Source organism: Acanthochromis polyacanthus, chromosome 1, assembly GCF_021347895.1.
Source record: "Acanthochromis polyacanthus isolate Apoly-LR-REF ecotype Palm Island chromosome 1, KAUST_Apoly_ChrSc, whole genome shotgun sequence".
Taxonomy (NCBI): domain Eukaryota; kingdom Metazoa; phylum Chordata; class Actinopteri; family Pomacentridae; genus Acanthochromis; species Acanthochromis polyacanthus.
In genome coordinates this window covers 25,861,147-25,880,398 of record NC_067113.1, presented here as the reverse complement: position 1 = coordinate 25,880,398, position 19,252 = coordinate 25,861,147, and the positions used below count along the sequence as shown (strand labels likewise).

At 44.6% G+C, this 19,252-nt stretch overlaps 1 protein-coding gene across 2 annotated transcripts in view; it reads right to left on the bottom strand.

Annotated features, from left to right (window-relative positions):
- The window catches only part of LOC110972677 (serine/threonine-protein phosphatase 2A regulatory subunit B'' subunit alpha-like), a 74,896-nt gene that overhangs the window by 17,088 nt on the left and 38,556 nt on the right, over positions 1–19,252 (bottom strand). For both annotated transcript variants that reach the window (XM_022223042.2, XM_051950744.1), the window contains exon 2: positions 11,729–15,296. In XM_022223042.2, the coding sequence (XP_022078734.2) occupies positions 11,729–14,497 (2,769 nt within the window). In that variant the 5' untranslated portion in view covers positions 14,498–15,296. The remainder of the gene's footprint in view (positions 1–11,728; positions 15,297–19,252) is intronic.

The following is a 19,252-nucleotide window of genomic DNA, read 5'->3' as shown; positions in this document are numbered from 1 at the left end:
ACACATGCTCTCCTCAGGGTTTCAATTAGTGCACATGCATGTGTCCAATTTGTCCCGGTATCCTTCCTGTGAGTGTATGTGGATGTGCACGGACGTCTTGATGGATTCGCTTAACAGGAACTGCTTCTTCCAGGCTTTCAGAGCAGTGGAATAGTGTGAACATAACAACTTCCTAAACACACACACACACACACACCTGCTCTATGAAACTGGCTGTCTGCTGCGTGTAAAATTATCTGTGTAAATATAGCCACCGATTTCACGTTTATTTCTGCTTCGGGCACCAGGCAGACTTTGCACACACACATAGATGGATGCAGAGATTATACACGCATAAAGAAAACATGCAGGAAGTTGCTTGGAAATAAAATTTGGCAGATTATACTGATAAACTACTGCTCTACCACATTTTATTCTGACTTTGCAATTTGGATACACTCTGTGATGTAAAGTCATTAATATCTGTTTGCATGTATAATGCTATTTGTAAATATACAGCTAATTTTTTCAATTATCTGCACTTATTTTCATTCACTATTCAGTTTATATGTTTAATTTTTCAGATGAAGCTTAATTATTACTGCACTGCCAAGTGTGTGCTGTTGTGCGTGTCAGCCTTTTATTTTTATGTAATGTTATTTTTAATGCTTGCAGTGAAACCAACTGCCCACTGGGACAAATAAAGTTAAAACCCGAACCTGATATCACATGAAACAGGCGGCCACCACCCCTCCCCATCCATGTGCTTATACACACACTCACTTTAGACCAGCCCTGCCAAATGCCATCTCCATGGCGATAACCCTTTCCCTGGATTGAGTGGTGGGAGGAATGCTCCCAGGGCTGCCGTGCCAACAGCGGGAAACACAGCTCACATCGCCGCTCTATTCTTTATTCCCACTTCCTCTCAAGAAGGGCACATACACATGAGTACACACACACACACACACACACACACACACACACACACACACACACACACACACACACACACACACACACACACACACACACACACACACACACACACACACACACACACACACACACACACACACACACACACACGCACACAAAGTTACCTTGGGAACCTCTCCGCTAAACCTGGAAGAATGAGTTCAAGTGCTGCTTCCGTGATAGATGAAGTGAATCACTGCCGGCCACGGTCTACCTCACATCCGAATCAGAGGAGGACAACATTGGAGCAGTTAAAACACAGCTGCTCCGAGTGTCCAAGGGGAAGCAGAGACTGTCCTGTAGTAAGAAATGCTGAAGCAACATAGCAGCTGACAGTCCAGCTGTTGCAGAGTCTGAAAACAATAAAATCTGATCATTTATCTGTTATGGGGTTTTTTTTCCATTACCATACATTTGTGTGATCTGGGGTTGTGTCCAAAGTCGCCTAACAAATACTATTAAGTGCATTATATTCTTTAAAGCTCGTGTCCGGAGTTTGAATCGCAGGGTCTCCCAAAACACTGTTGGTCCCACCCTCCCTCTGATTTCGCCCCTTTATTTGTGCACGCGCGCAGTACATGAGAGGAGTGCCCGGAGTGCTGCAGCATCTTGCCTGTTTTGCTGTTTTCCCCTCTTCTACATTTAGTACATTTAGTAAATAATAAAGGAATTACGTTAGAATTCTGTATTGAGTCTAACTTGTCCTAATACCAAAATAACATGAATCTGCTAGGACAAACGAGTAAAGTTTCAATATGTGATTACACTCGTGTATCCCTCTCGATGACGTTGTTTATCAAACTTAGTGCATTTACGCGTGTATATGTGTTACATTGTTTATTTATTTCTATCTAGAGTTCAGAATTGCATGACTCCTCTGACGAAGAGTATGTCCCAGACGCCCCAACATCTTCCTCCAGAGGTCGGGCATCTAAACGAAGCCGTCAGGCGGGCTATGGAGGCCGTGGTCGGGGAGCGACGCGAGCACCCCGAGCCAAAAAACGTCCTGCAGTCTCTTGGCCTGACAAGCCGTGGGATTGGTAACTTTTCTGGAAGTTGCTGATCCCTGATGCTCTCTCCTCCACAAGCAAAACAAATGTGCGCGCGGTTGCGTAGTGCGTAGCTCGCACACAGCTCTGCATGGGCTTGCTTGCTGTGCGCGTAACCGTTGATTGATAACATGACAAACGGAAGCTCGAACTTGATTGGTCGGCAGCGACCGGCGCTTTTTGGAATAACATGGGGGTCTATGAGAGGAAGGCGGAGCTCAGAATAAATTTTCATATCGCGTCATAGTAACATTATATTATAGTATCGAACTAGACTAACACATTTAAGCTTTGTTAAACAATGATACATAAATTGAAAACAAACGGAAACTCCGGACACGAGCTTTAACAATCGTTGTGCTTGACTGTTTTGAGCATGCATTGATCTTGGTAAACTCATATTTATGTCTTATCCTCTGCAAAGAAAGCAAATAAGTGCATGTTCCAAAATGAAAAACTGTTCCTCTAATATTGTTCTTGAACAGGTGTTTCACTTTGTTTCTTTCTAGCTAATTTCGCTACCTAATTAGATTTGTGATTTAATGCATTTCTACTATGTTTGTGATTTCTCTTTTTCTGATTGTGTTTTTATATTCAATTATGTTTTCTCACAGAGTTGCTTAAAATAAGGACGTCAAAGTTCTACTTCAGCCTCTAATAATTAAGGAAGTGTCTTGCTTTTAATCATGTAGCTGTAAAGACTAAGATTTACTAAACTTTGCAAATAGTAAAAACATGAAGATTGTAGTTCTTAACCCGCTGCGCTTCAGTGTCCCGTCCGCGGTACACTTTGAGATCTGCATAAGTAATTTGCTAAATGTCTGAAACTGCAAACGCAATTATACAAACACTATACACCGATGGAAAGCTTAGATTCTCATAAATCCGCCGGTATAAACCACTTTCAGATGTGATTACCACAGCGGGTAATATAAACACATTTGTCCGACAAACAACGAATATCCATCCATCCGTTCTCTGTACATGGCTTTAACCTACACAGCGTGACTCACAGGTTCATTATTACACACAGATGAAAATATTCCACAAAAAACGGCCATAATCCAACCTTGGACATCCAGACGAAACAAGCCAGTAAACTATTTTGTCCAAAACATGTCTTGAAGTCGGTATATAATCCACGAATAGGTCGTTTTCGAGGAAATGCACCTCACGATGCGCGTCCAATATTCCCTGTATTTCTCGTCATATTTTTATTTACAAATAGAATATTAGCGATTTTTTGTACTGAAAATGGCTGGAATTGACTGCAGCTTAAAGGGCTATATAGTAATCTCAGAAAATAGATCTATATATCAATTGGCTGATATTGGCTTATCAGAGATATATCAGTGTTATGGATGCTGTATGTGAATGCAGACTAGCCAATATGAGAAATTTATCTTCTGATGTCTTTATGGCAAAAGATCCTTGTGCTAATTTAAAAATAGTTTGTCGTCACATTGTTGAGGCAGTAGAGCATTACCTGCAGCACATGTAGCAGAGTATGTATGACAGCTGAGCAGACAGTGGTGCGGAGTCGACCGGTGTGGTCATGGAAAGTTGCTTACCAGTTTGAGAAATACATTGCTGCAAAGTTAATAAATAAAGACCTCTATGATATTGACAAGTCAATACATTATAAGACAAATATTATTTATTGTCTGTAAATCTGTATCAGCATCAGCTCCAAAAATTGGAACTCAGTTTCAATTGGAACCTGACCAATATTGGTAAAAGAACACCCGTAATTTTTTTTTGCTGCACTTCCTCTGAATATTTACACACTGATACTGATACACTGTATCTGTGAATGTCAAATTTAACCTAATGGCATCAGCCTCTGCCCCGTATGCAGTCAATATCATACCGCATAAACTCCATTGCATCACACAAATGTTGAACCGAAATTTTAAGGCTGCCTCAGTAATTACCGTCGGAATGTCTCGGAGAAGATTTACAGAAATTATGTGTCACCTTACTGGCTATTTCTGGGAGGGTTGCCCGGCTACATCACCAGAAAAACAGCCCACTGAAATCCTCTCCCTCGCCTGGACCAGCAGCCTGTCAACAACTAATGTTTAATAACAAACTCCAATCCTTCATTGGCATTTTATATTTATACATGCGGCTATCGGGGGAGATTTGCGTCGCCTTTCCCATGGCTATCTTAGGATTTAGAGTAAGTGAGCTAATCCTACATCAGCAACAGCGTTGGGCCTGAGCCTGGAGCTGCAGCGAGAGAGCCGTCACTAGAGTGCAGTAAGAGACTTCAAACAGCCAATAGCAGAGCAGATCAGCTCCTGTTTCCTGTCCTTTTTTTCCAAGCAGAAGAGTAAAGATAGACAGGCATGTTGGCAGGGAGAATGTCAGCATTAAAAAGTGGCCACTACACAAGACATCTTTATTAAAGATACTCACACAGCAATGAAGCATGTGCACAACAAAAGGTCTCTGGATGTGACATAACCCTCCCCTGTCAATGGTGAAAAGTAACATTATAGCAATAAAATCCGATTCTTTCAACACACAGCAGCCTCTAAAACCTTGGATTTAACTAAAATGAAAACCTGTGGATGGCTGAATGAAAGCTTTATTACATTTTTGAGCTTATCTTTCTTTATATTATATATTTTAATTACCAGCAATATTTCCTCAAGTATATTCTTTTAATTAGACCTGCTTTAGTGTATAAATTGCTAGATATGTTGGTCCTGACATTTTTGGGCCTATTTGTTGCATTTGTTTGGTAATATTTTTGATCAGTTGAAGCCGTTTTATCCCATTTGAAATTTAAGAATGTGTATCTGGACCATTGTTGATATTTTTCTTGAATGAATTTATGATTTTGACATTTATTTTATTTTATGGCTTCTGCATTTATAGATGCAGAAGTGGGTTGTTTGCTATCTTATGCTGGACATTTCTGTTTCGACAATACTTCTCTCAGACTCAGTATATTGCACCACTCTTTCTCCAAACAGTCATTTCATTGTAATGTCCCAATCATGCCAGATTGTGACACTGCTTCAAGCCAAACAGTTTTTGGGAAATTAAACTTGCACTGATCGAAACCCTGCTAGTTCACAGATCACCCTGTAGATGGTGCTAAGAATTCTCTTCATTTCAAACAACAGAAATGAGGTTAGTCTGCCATCAGACACAATTGGGACTGAGAGTCGCTAGGGGGTAGCAGCTGTCTGCTTACATCCATCACAGAAACCTTACAGGTGAATGTGCACCTGACAGAAAAATGTGGTTTCTGCTGCCGTCTCAGCTTCAGCTCCTTCATCTTGTCCTGTTCATGACTACAATGAATGAAATGACAGTGACTGACAGAGTGAGACATTAGTATGATGAAAACCATATGCTTATATATCACCAAATACAGAACTACAGCTCCACATATCAGTTTTGCCGCTAGCGATCCAGACAAACTCGGTTAAACTATGAATCTCCATCTTGTATTCCAATCAACCTTCATTCCTTCTGTGCATCCTAATTTAGGAAATATATTTTCACAGAATATATCCTGATGTGTATGTTTTGGCTGACCGACGAGCGTCTTAGCGCTGTTTTCTGGAGAAAACCCCCGGCTCGCTTTGGGTGGAGCCGGGCGAAGTTCAAAGCTGGAGCAGGGAGGGTGGGGATAAACAAGCAGACTGGAAGGACATGGGTGGGGGGTGGGTGACACTCAAGCTTCAACCGAGTCATGATGTTCTGGAACATTGGCTTTCACATGGAAACAGACACACATGCGTACACAAACACAGGCAAGTACACACAGCCAGTCACAGCCACAACAACGCTATTCTGAAATCAACCTAAAAACATGCAGCTTCCATTTGATCCCCCCTGGTGCCACGAGTCTGCGAGGGAGTCCCCATCAGCCAATCATATTGCACAACCACTATTCTGTAATAGGGGGAGTCCCACCACCTACCTACTGCATATAAACATGTTGTGGTGGTTTCCATGGAGACCCACAGGGAGGCCCAAAGAGTTGCGCAGCAGTGACTCCCACTGTGCGGGGAACTTTTCAAGTGAAAAACGTCAGTTTGCATGCGTGTACGAGCATCTGTGTGAATGTGCACATGCTCCAGCTGAGGACGTCACACTGGGAACAGCAGCTGGGTGATTTCCAAGCTCACACTGGGAGTGGTGATTATGATGTCACTTGCTTAAAAGTGCAAATATCGCACAGCCAGTGTAAATGTAATGAATTTCACCAGTTCCAGGTGTGAAAGTGATCGTTTCTGTGTGTGTGTGTGTGTGTGTGTGTGTGTGTGTGTGTGTGTGTGTGTGTGTGTGTCTCTCTCAAAGGGCCTGGCGGTGAATGTTCCATTGTGCAAGCTAACCTTGAATTGTTCTGGAAACCTGCTCTCAAACACACACACAAATCAAGGCCCTCATCTTTTATTGCATTGTGTGTGTGCGAGTGTGTATAAATGGACACATTCATCTGTGTGCGATGTGCACCTTGGTTGAAGCGGGCGTCTTTCTGTGCTTGGCCGAGTTTCCTGCTGTGACCTTATTTCCTGTGGAAGCAGCGGAGGACTGATGTCATCTTCTGCCGACCCAGAGTCAACAACTGTACGCCGCAGGGCCCCCCGACTCTACGACCACCTCCCTTCCCCAGTAGCCTCTTTCTCATCTCCTTTTCTTCGCCTGTTCCTCTTCTTTTCTGATTCCTTATGAATTCCTCTACCAAGCCCAATACTCAGGCAACAAAAAAACCTCTCCCCCCCGCTGTCAGACACAGACGTTCATTCATCTGGCTTTCTTGTCTTCTTGTTACATCCTTTTTATCTTTGTGCTTCTCTTTATTACTCCTTGTATCCTCTTTCTAGTCTCCTGGAGCCAAAAAAAAAATGCAGATTTCTGTACGGTTTGAAAGGCATGTTATCTGTTTTCAGATTTATAATTTATTAGAGCCAGAAAACAGAACTTTTCAACTTTTCCTCCTCTGTGATGTGCCATTTTGGCAGAAAACCTAACCAACTCTAAGCTTAAACTTGTGATATTTCCTCAAAATCCCAATTTGATGTGTCTAATTAAAAAATTTAACAAAATAAATAATTTACATTAACCGTATTCTGCCAAAAACAAATAGTTCTGCACTCTTCTGCACAAGCAAGAAGTCATTAGTGGCTTAACTGTGACCAACAGTTTCATGATAAAAATTCTGGGACTTTTTGGCTGAACTGCAGGATGTGTTTACACAGAGCAGAGAGGAGACAAGCATAGAAACAAATTAAAATTGTAAATAGTAAATTATCTATGTTGTGTAGACCCAACATTTTTTCAGTATTTGCAACACCTGAGAGCTGATTCCAGATTTTTTTTGCAAATTCTACAAAATAAATCATCAACAAACGTTCCTTTTTCTGATTTATGCTATGAAAGCTGTCATGCACAAAACACAATTTTGAGTCCTCTGTGCCTCTAGTCAAGGTTGTGCTGCTTTCACAAAGGACCAGGACTTCATATTGCAGTGAAAAATGAGCCTACAGGGAGCAAGGATGTGACGAGGGCAAAAAAAACCACCCAGAAACTGCTTTGAGTTCAGAGGGTTAAAAGTCAACAGTTCACTTTCCTCTGCTGGCTGTTGGATGTGGTCAGGAAAAGCCAGAGAGCGCAGCAATCATCTGGCTCTCTACAATAAGCTGAAATTGGCTGAATTGCCCCTGAGTGGCACTTAAGTCCCCGATGCTGTGTGATATTGCACTGGTCGTTCAGATGTGAATATGCTGATCTCTGTGACAATGGCACAGTTACATCTACAAACTCGTGGTATTTATACTGACTGTCCTTTGCGTTTATTATCTAACCAGACACAGCTGCACATACAGACTTCCTGTTCAGCATTTTTTCTTGGTTGACTGCAATATTTTTGTCACAAGTTCTGGGAGGTGGTAATAGCACATACAACTTTTGATTCTGCTCAAAAGGACCTGTGAAAAGAGCCATGTGTTGTGCCGTCTTAGCAGCAGACAGCGTGATTAGGCTTTTTGGCTGAAAAGAAAAAAAAAATCGATGTAATCGCACAATTTCTGTCACGCTGCAGCTACAGAGGAAAATGATTTCGACTGATCTTTGAGTTTAGCATGGAAAGTGTCTCAAGTTTTGACTCAAAAACTTCTTGTTGCTCTAATTATGCTCCAGACACAAGGCCATCAAGTCTTTTCAGCTACGTTCAAGGGAGAAATCTAGCAGCTCTTCTGAAACAAGCATTAAAGGACCATTGGGTAGGATTAGAGGGTAGCTACTAGCACAATGAAATTGTGTTTTTTTTTTCTATACTCACTACAAATTATTGTTTTCGGTAGCTTAGAATGAGCAGAGCGGTGTTCTTACATTAAAGCAGTGTCCACCATTAGTTCCTCCACACATTTGGAAACAAAGGGATAAAGGAGGAGTATTCAGTTAGTTGTATTCTCCAACCTCACCTAGATGCCACTAAATCCTCCGCATTGGTCCTATAACTGACCATTGCTATTCTAGCCCAGCAACACATCCTTAGCAGTTGGCAAAAACACTCAAATCAGCAGGGGGTTAATTAAGCCATCAGAATAGCAGCTCTGGGTACAGCCAGGAGGCTACATGAGTCTGTAAATCATGTCACCATTGGCTGTACTGAAACAACCCCACTGAAAAGAAAAGCATACAGGTCAAATTTAGGCCCAGGGAAACGTACTGTCCAATATCTCCTCTTATGTTTCTCTAAAACAGAGAGCGGGGATGAGAAAGAGGCCATCGACCTGACGTACCACAACAAACTTAGTCGACTTCACTCTCAGAATCACTGCCACCACGTCTCCCTGCTCTGAGTTTGACTGTTGTGGTTTCGCCTCTGATTTATATCAGCTTGCTTCCCTGTCACCATGGAGATTAATGGGTATTTTCTGACAGGTGCAGAAAGCCCTGTATTAGTCTGTCAGCAGCAGAATCAACAATAAACACATGTAAAGCAGACATGAGGATGCTATTGCTTGAGGCCAGTGTCATCCCAGAGGGATTAGCAGAACTTCCCATCAAAGTCGCGGCAGCGCCAAGTGAAACGCCGCTACAAATGCCCAAGGTGGAGTGCGGATGTAGTTCATTGTGTAAGTGCAAGGGCATTTGCTCGCTTTTGCATGAGGGCTTGCCTTGTTTACAGTTTGATTGGCAGTTTAATGTGCAACTGTGGAGACGGGGGGTGGGGGTGGGGGGGATTGGCGCTGAGGAATATTAGCATAATTCCCAGAGTGCCAAAATCGGTATTGGGTGTCAGGGAGCTATTCCCAAACTCAGCTGTGACCTACAGTAGCAGTGGGTCAACTTACCCACGGGCCAACAAACAGACACACACATGCTTGGCCAGGCACACATACGTTCACCAACTGGGGCTCCCACAAATTTATCTGCATGCATGAGCACATGCATGAGCCCATATGTGAATGCATGCGTAGATGAGCACCTGGGGGTACGAGACAGCTTGGATGCACATAAAAACATCCTCACACACATATGCAGGTCCATTTACACTGTGGCGACAGTGAGTCTGTTAGCGGGATGCCATAGTACAGAGGGGTGGACAGATTTAGGTCTCCCTCACACTTAGCTTTGCCAGGGGGTAGGAGGGGGTTGTAGGGTAATGATACCATTAACACTTGGTGTGCCAACAGCCCCCCCCCCCTCCCTCTGTGCTCCAATCAGCACCTCTCATTGGGTTTCTCTGCCCTCCACACAGCAACAACTGTTATTCACCTCTCCCAAAATAACACAGCAGCCAATCACAGGGCAGGGAGAGAAGTGCTCATCATCACAGATCTACTACTTGACCGCAGGTGAAAGAAGGACACTGACAGGAAAAACAAAAGGGCACCCAAGAGCAGGGGGACAAAAACAGAGATAAACAATGATGAAGAAAGGTGGGACATTGGAAGAAACGTAGGGTCAAAGAGGCAGAGAAGCGCAAAAAGATAAGATGAAAGAGGGATGGATGGGCAGACAGGACGGAGGAGGAATGAGATTGTGTAATGATGTGTTCGGGTGCTGGCTGTTCTGTTCCGACTGTGGCAGCTACCATGGTAACCTCATAAATAGGTGCCCTACATATCAGCAGGGCATAAGGTTACACAGCTCAGTAAATAAACACACACAAACAGCAGCGGGAGAGCAGATAGACAGAAGGAGAGCTGCAGAGAAGCAAATTAGGAAAAAATCAAATGGAGAGCTGCGTGGATCGGGAGAAACTGATGATTTGATACGCTGTGTCGCTGATAATGGGTGTTTGTCTGTCATGCATAATTACCTAAATCCACAGTGTGCTGTTGAACACCCACATCAGGCTGAGGTAACCCCCCTCCTTCAGAGATTATTCACTGTAGTGTCAGCACCTTACGCGCACACAGACATACACACACACACACACACACACACACACACACACACACACACACACACACACACACAGAACACACGCTCCAGTTCCCTTTCTCTATCCCTTCTGTAGCACAACCCTAAATTACCGTTAAATATTCCCCTGTGAGGGAAGCAAAGCCAACATACACAAACACACACACACGTCTGCACACACACACACACACACACACACACACACACACACACACACACACACACACACACACACACACACACACACACACACACACACACACACACACACACACACACACACACACACACACACACACACACACACACACACTCTAACAGAACAAAATACAAGTTAGGAACCAGGAAAAGTCAACAAAGAGCCACTCCTAACACAATGAGCCGTTCTGTTCCATGATTCAGAGCTTCGGCCTTTTTTATTCCTGCACAGATAGAGAAACTGTATCAGCGTGTCCATCGCAGTTAATTAACACTAAATATTGCATTTCATTGATTACAGCAGTATCCCTGAACCCTGTTGAGTCACAGCAATAAAATCTTCCTCTGGACATTTAATCTAACATTCACAGAAGGCAACAGAGGCTGGGACTGAATAAATACTCAGATCACAATTTGAAACAACGCAATCAGCATTTCAAAAAGGTGGCAGATTGATGTTATGCCAAGGCAACTGTTTTGTCAACAGCCCTGCAAATACATATGGTCATTCTTGTGTGACAGTCATGCTTTTAATGGTAACTCATGTGGAAATGCTACATCTCATTTTTGAAATCTATTACACCGTGAACACTGACCTGAATCTTGGCTTTGTATAACAAATCAAGAAATTGTACATTCATTACATGTGGGTTTTTTTTTTTTTCAAAATTGTCTGTTTTTCAGTCTAATTCTGTCAATCGGTCTTTATGTCAGTCACAAACTGCCAGTCTCAGACTGATTAAAAATTATCACTTAACTCAGTTTTGCTACGTACAGCTACAGTGAACATGAATTAACTCCAAGCTGAACAGCATGCAGATATTCTTCAAAATCAAGACATGGTGATAAAGACAAGTGTCCCCACAGCTTGATAGCTTTGTATGGCACTATACTCCACATACCTGCTGTGATGCTGTCTACCTTAAAGCACTGAACTAGTGTTTCAGACTGAGAAAGACGGACTCAGTAATGACTTTACATGACTGAGGTCGCTGAAATATCTAAACCTCTATTTCAGGCAGTTTCAAATGTAATATGCACCTGCAATTTTCAGCAGATATCTGTCTGTGCCTCTGGTTTTTGATTAGATTGTGCATTTATGACTGTGATTGTGTGCCACTTACTCTGATCACCTCTGGAGTCTGCTGGATGAGGAGGGTTGATCCAGCGTCTCTCACTGCAGCAGGTTCACCAGCAGCAACGGCAGCATCTCTCATGGCTACAGCAGCTGGAGGTTCAGGTGCGACCACAGGTGTGGGTTCTTCTATATGTGTGGAGGAATGCAAGCCTACTGGTGCAGATGGGTCAGGAGCAGGGATGGATTCTTCATCAACCTCAACTGTGGAGGCCTCTGTGATTTTATCTATAGACTCAGCTATAGGCCCCGGAGAAGGTGTAGGGAAAAGTTTGGGGGCAGCATCACATGTTGGTTTAGGTGCAGGCTCAGGCGCAGCAATTAACTCAGTTTCAGATATTGCAGGGATGGGTGTCAGTGAAGGTGAAACTGCAGGTTTATTTGCCAGGGTGTGTTTTGCCGGTAAAGCTGGGACCACGCCGGTGTGCACCGATGGAGCAGTGGGAGCAGCTGGGGGGTTTGTGATCTCCACCGGGGTATCAGGCCTGCCGGTGGTGGCCAGCGTATCCTGCAAGAGCCTCATCACCTCCCGCTCCTTTCCACATTTCCTCTCAGCGCTCCCTGTGCTCCCTGCACCAGAGTCCACCAGCTCTTGGGCAAAACTCTCAATACTCTCGAGGATTCTCAGCAACAGCGCCCCATCCTCCTCCTCTCCCACCACAGCCTCATTACTCTCTACTTGGGGAGGAGCAAGACTTTGGGGAGTTCTAGAGCTAAGACCGTTCATGGTTAGGTGGCTGGCTTGCTTCTGGACTTGGAACTGTGGCATTTTGGGCTGAGCAAAGGAGTCACTGGAGATGATTCCCTGGCCTCCATCTCTCTTCCTGGTCTTGGCAGGAAGTGGAGGCTCTATGTTTCTGGGGTGGCTCATACTCTGAGACAGATTCTCCAAGTCCATCAGCAGCTTGTCAATGTCGTCATTCCTGTGTGATGCAGTTTTTGGTGCTGAGGATGTTAGTGAGGGAGATGAAGGCCAAGCAGGGCTGTAGCCAGAACTGGCTGGCAAACTATTTGAAGAGTTATGGAGTGTGTGTGGTTGTGTAGGGAGCAGGTGTTGCCCCAACATAATGCCATTTTTGTTCTGGGTAGTGTTAACACCTCTAGTTGGAGTATGCGTCTCCTGTGTGATTTGTTCTGGTGTCTTTCCCACATCTGCCTCCTCCTCCTCGATATAAAGAGCCTCCATGGGGGATGCTGGAGGAGTGTGTGTATATGGTGGAGTCGGGGACATACGAAGAGGGGATGGGGAGTGTGTTGGAGAGGAGCTAGATGAAGAACATGAGATAGTTGGGGGAGAGAGAGTGTGTTGTGTGATAGAAGAAGGATGTTGTAGTCCATTGGTGAGTGGAGTGGCTCTAGGCTGGACTGAGTTCTGGACCGGTTTGGTATGAAGAGATTCTGATTTAAAGGGTGAGGAAGAAGACGAGACAGAAGAAGGAGTAGAGGATGCAGAGTGTGGAACGGTCTTTGGAATTGGAGGCGACTGCACCACATCTTCATAGCGGGGAGGTTGCTCGTTGCCAAAAATTGGAGAGAAAGGTCCTTGTTGGATGGAGTGAAGAGTGTTCACCAGCTCAGCCAGGTCACTGTGCCCACTTCCAGGTGCACCCTGACCGCCCTGCCCACTGCCCCCCAAACCTCCGATCCCCTCCAGCTCCAGAGGCAATCTCTTCAGATAGGAGCTGAGTCTGGTCATCACCGCCCGATATACACTGTCCGGACTTGCTGATCCATCCTCCGGGCCTCCACCAGCTTTGCGTCTGATGCACTGCTTGATGATGTCAGTGCATTTCTTTAGGTCTTCAGAACATTTAAGCAGGATGTCAAGGCAGGCACGGATGTCCTCCCCACCTGCTCCACCACTGGCTGCCTCTGCTCGGGTCTTCTCCAGCAGACGAGCAATTAGATTCTCCTCTCCCAGGGTGTTGCGGTACAGGGAGGCCACTGTGTTTAGACTTTGGTCCAATGACGCAATACTTGAGAGGCTGTTTGTTGAACCACCACCTACTTTGGTGATGGATGACAAGCTGCTTGTGCTCGCCTTTAGCTTTGTCTCCTCCAGCCCTGCTCCTTTGCCTAGCACAAACGGTGGCAGATTCTCATCATTAGAACTACCCATGCCATTTGTCATGCCATTAGTTGTTGTGTTTGTGGTAAGGTTGGAGCTGAAGTGGCCATAGATGATCTCCAGATCAGTGGAGCGACGGCTAAAAGAGTCAGGACGGACCTTGCGACCTTTCCGGAAAGTGACGTGGCTGGAAGAGGAGAGCCGCAACTTGTCAAAAGAAAACTCCTTGAGCTTTCCACTGGCCAGGTTGATGGCTTCTTCGGTAATGTCCTTCAGACTGCCAGTGGAGCTCAAGTTCCCAGTTGATCCGACTGCACTGGGGTTTTTTTTACCACGCCACGTGGGGCTGTCCTCCCCTAAAGACAAATTGCCACTGCTGCCTGCTCTCTCCAAACCGCCATTATGGGTAGTATCCATGGAAACACAAAGTTTAGCATGGTTAGAATGTTGCTGAGAGATTATGTTGCGGGAGTGGATTGGTGAGCTGTTGAGGTCATTGTATGCAGGGTCAGGTGCAACCACCAACTCGGAGCAAGTGCCACGATGTGCGACAGTACAGTCTAAGCCCTGGGACAGCGCCCCACATGGCCCCGAGCAGTAGTGCACAGCGTGGGAGTGAGTGCGCCGGTCCACTACCACACTGTTGTAGCAGCTCACACTGCTCACAACTACACGATAGGCTGCTGCCATGGTGAACAATATTCCTCAGAGCATAGGAAGGTCAAAATAATATCAAAGTGTAAAACTATTTCAAAAGAACTTCAAGAAAAAAATCTTGCTGGATGAAAATACTTTGCTGAAAATCCTTCAGTTAAGAGAAAAAGAAGAAAAATGACGTCCAAATACTGTATCATCTTGAAAAAACACGTCTTTCAAATGCATGGTGACATTTTTCACAGACGCAAATCAGAAACAAGAACAAAAAATTGTCAATCAAAACCTGAACAGAAATACATAAAACAAAGTATTCCAAAGTTGATATCCTTTCATGCTTTCAAAGCTCAATTCTCTTGCAGAGGCAAAAAGTCCTTGTCTGGGCCTCTTAATAACAGCTGTAAGGTTCCTCCTCTCTCCACAGGCACCTTCTCCGTTTCCTCTCCAGCAGCAGCTCATTAGCCACTAATGATAGCCATGGAGAACGGTGACAGCGGAAGATCCAGCTGGGGTATCACCCATCCCTCCACAGAAGCAGCCCCAGGGGCTTGAATCGAGGCCAGTGAGACCTTAACATTGCCCTAGCCTTGGCTCATCCCCTGGGTAATGAGATGTAGGAAGGAGCCCTCTTCTCCTAGCAGAGCGGAGCACCATTCGCTGACTCCAACACAGCTGCAGAATAGCAGGGGACCGACCACAGATGGCCAACTGCCTCTTGCTCTCGATGAGTGTGTGTCGGGACGTCTCTCGCCCTCGTAGTCTCCCTCACCCCTTCCGTCTCCCACAGTCACCCATGTGTCACAGGGAGGTTGTGTTTCTGACAGGGGTACACCACCTGCGAGTCAGCAAAGAGGGGAGGGCGAGAAGAGGGTGAGAAAGTGGGAAAGAGAACACAGAGAAAGAGAAAGTAAATCATTAGGACTGTACTTGGCTTTCTGCAACATCAACCTCAAGCATATACACAAAGACAAATCCAGATCAAAAGGAGGGAAGGAAAGGAGAGACAAAATGGCTAAACAGGCAGAACAGCAAAAAAGACATGACTCCCTATTTCGTGACAGCAGAGCTTCAAAGAAATTTCTTTAATCCTGCTGAGAAATCACAACTCAGTTAAATAGAAACAGGTGGGATGGGGGTAGAAACCACCTGTTTTACTCATGGTTCCATACCTGTTTTTTTGCCTATTTAGGGTCCGAGCACCGAGGGTGCGAAGGACAGGCGGTGCCAGGGCACCGACTGTCCAAGGCACCAGCGGTGCCAAGGACCCTATTGAAACCCTAGGGTTTATTAGGGTCCGAGCACCGAGGGTGCGAAGGACAGGCGGTGCCAGGGCACCGACTGTCCAAGGCACCAGCGGTGCCAAGGACCCTATTGAAACCCTAGGGTTTATTATTATTATTATTATTTTTTTTTTTTTTTTTTTCTCCCGTAAAGTAAATTGGCTTTTTGGCGGCCTTATCATACTCCAAAACGCGTGAAATTTGGCATGCACATCAGGACTGGCGAAAAATTTGATATTTTATGGGAGTTGCGCATGTGCGTGGCAAAATGGCTCTATAGCGCCACCTGCAAACTTGAAAAAGTAGTCATTAGGCCAACTGCCACAATGTTTCATGTACAGCTACAATATTTGGTGGGCATATGCAGAACATCTGGACACACCAAAAAGTCAATTACAGCCACGCCCGAAACCCAACAGGAAGTCGGCCATCTTCAATTTGCTGTAAATTTTTCAAACTTAATCGCTCCTCGGGAAATGACTTGCCTTTTTGGCGGCCTTATCATGAACCAAAACGCGTGAAATTTGGCGTGCACATCAGGACTGGCGAAAAATTTGATATTTTATGGGAGTTGCGCATATGTGTGGAAAAATGGCTCTATAGCGCCACCTGCAAAATTGAAACAGTGGTCATTAGGCCAACTTCCACAATGTTTTATTTACAGCTACAATATTTGGTGGGCATATGCACCACATCAGGACACACCAAAAAGTCAATCACAGCCACACCCTAAACCCAACAGGAAGTCGGCCATCTTGAATTTGCTGTACATTTGTCAAAATTTATAGCTCCTAGTGGATAAGTCTGAGAGAACTGAAATTTGGCCAGTACATGCACCAGACCTTTCTGATGAAAAGTTATCAAAAACTCAACCAGAAGCCAAAAGGTGTGGACATGGCGGAGCCTCAAACAACTGATCCTTCGCCATGAAACAGGAAGTGGTGTCTAATTCTTCTCAACATGCTCCAATCTGCCTGAAACTTTACATGTATGATGACAGTCCTGTCCTGATGTCATCCACATAGGGATATTCATTGACAGTCATAGCGCCACCTTGTGGTTTCAGGAAATAGACATCTTTTACACTTTCATGCCCTATTGTTACCCGGTTGATCATATTCACTTCAAATGCAGTGACAACAGCCTAAACACATTGATGATGCATCCCAGTGAAAATGGTGACTTGTCATCAAAGGGCGTGTCTGTGGCGGCCAAACCAATTTCGATGTTTCGCCATGAAAATTTAACGATTCATATCTCAGCTGAACAACATCCTATCTGCCTCAGACTTCACATGCTGGATACCAGGTCCAGTCTGAACACATCCACACTCATAAATTTTGGAAAAGTCATAGCGCCACCTGTTGGTAATAGTAAGTTTAAGGCCTTATATTTTCAGGTACAATGGCCCCAAACTTGATGATATCATGCTGGAAATTGGTCAGTCGAGTCTTCACCTCTTGACAATCACACACTGTGAAGGGGTGTGACATTTCATGCAACGCTGTTGCCGTAGCAACCAAATATCGCCATGAAAAACAAAGCCCTTTCTGACAGGTTAGGAATACTCCAATGCTCACAAAAATTACCACACACATCACCATTGACCCAAGGAACAACACTGTATGCATCTCGGCACTGCACATGCTATAGCGCCCCCTACAGTATTTTTAACAAACAGCCCCCCCAGCACGTTTCACCTACATCCATGAAATTTGGGAGGCTTATAGAGCACATCAGGACGCACAAAAAAGCCTCTTGGAGCCATGTCCTAAACCCAACAGGAAGTCGGCCATCTTGGATTAATTGTGAGATTTTTGATGATTTTTCTCATTTTTGAGAGTTAATACCTCCTAGGGGATAATTCCAGGACACCTGAAATTTTGTCAGTCCACACAGCAGGACTTGGTGATGAAAAGTTATCAAAAGTTCAACCAGAAGCCAAATGGCGTGGCCATGGCGACCATCAGCGTTTTGATGCTTCGCCATGAAACATCAACTGCTGTATAACTCTCCTCTGCATGCTCCAATCTGCCTCAAACTTTCCATGTGTGATCACAATCCAATCCTGATCACATCTACAGGCCAACAGACACTCTCAGTCGCAGTGCCACCTGATGGAGGGACAGTAAATGCTGTATAACTGGCCTCTACATGATCAAATCAGCCTGAAACTTTTCATGAGTGATCAGAGTCCAACCCTCATCACATCCACTGTGTGAAATACACTCTGAGTTACAGCGCCACCTGGTGGATAGACAGGAAATGCTCTATAACTGCTCTGAACATGCTACAGTCTGGCTGAAATTTTACATGTATGATTGGACTCTGGTCCAGATGCGATTCAGAGGCCGACATACACTCTCAGTCGCAGCGCCACCTGGTGGTCGTGCGTGGATTCACCGACCAGCGTGGATGCGAGGACCCGTCCATCGCTGCTTGCAGCTTTAATTATTATTATTTTTTTTTTTTTTTTTTTTTTTTCTCCCGTAAAGTAAATTGGCTTTTTGGCGGCCTTATCATACTCCAAAACGCGTGAAATTTGGCATGCACATCAGGACTGGCGAAAAATTTGATATTTTATGGGAGTTGCGCATGTGCGTGGCAAAATGGCTCTATAGCGCCACCTGCAAACTTGAAAAAGTAGTCATTAGGCCAACTGCCACAATGTTTCATGTACAGCTACAATATTTGGTGGGCATATGCAGAACATCTGGACACACCAAAAAGTCAATTACAGCCACGCCCTAAACCCAACAGGAAGTCGGCCACCTTCAATTTGCTGTAAATTTTTCAAACTTAATCGCTCCTCGGGAAATGACTTGCCTTTTTGGCGGCCTTATCATGAACCAAAACGCGTGAAATTTGGCGTGCACATCAGGACTGGCGAAAAATTTGATATTTTATGGGAGTTGCGCATATGTGTGAAAAAATGGCTCTATAGCGCCACCTGCAAAATTGAAACAGTGGTCATTAGGCCAACTTCCACAATGTTTTATTTACAGCTACAATATTTGGTGGGCATATGCACCACATCAGGACACACCAAAAAGTCAATCACAGCCACACCCTAAACCCAACAGGAAGTCGGCCATCTTGAATTTGCTGTACATTTGTCAAAATTTATAGCTCCTAGTGGATAAGTCTGAGAGAACTGAAATTTGGCCAGTACATGCACCAGACCTTTCTGATGAAAAGTTATCAAAAACTCAACCAGAAGCCAAAAGGTGTGGCCATGGCGGAGCCTCAAACAACTGATCCTTCGCCATGAAACAGGAAGTGGTGTCTAATTCTTCTCAACATGCTCCAATCTGCCTGAAACTTTACATGTATGATGACAGTCCTGTCCTGATGTCATCCACATAGGGATATTCATTGACAGTCATAGCGCCACCTTGTGGTTTCAGGAAATAGACATCTTTTACACTTTCATGCCCTATTGTTACCCAGTTGATCATATTCACTTCAAATGCAGTGACAACAGCCTAAACACATTGATGATGCATCCCAG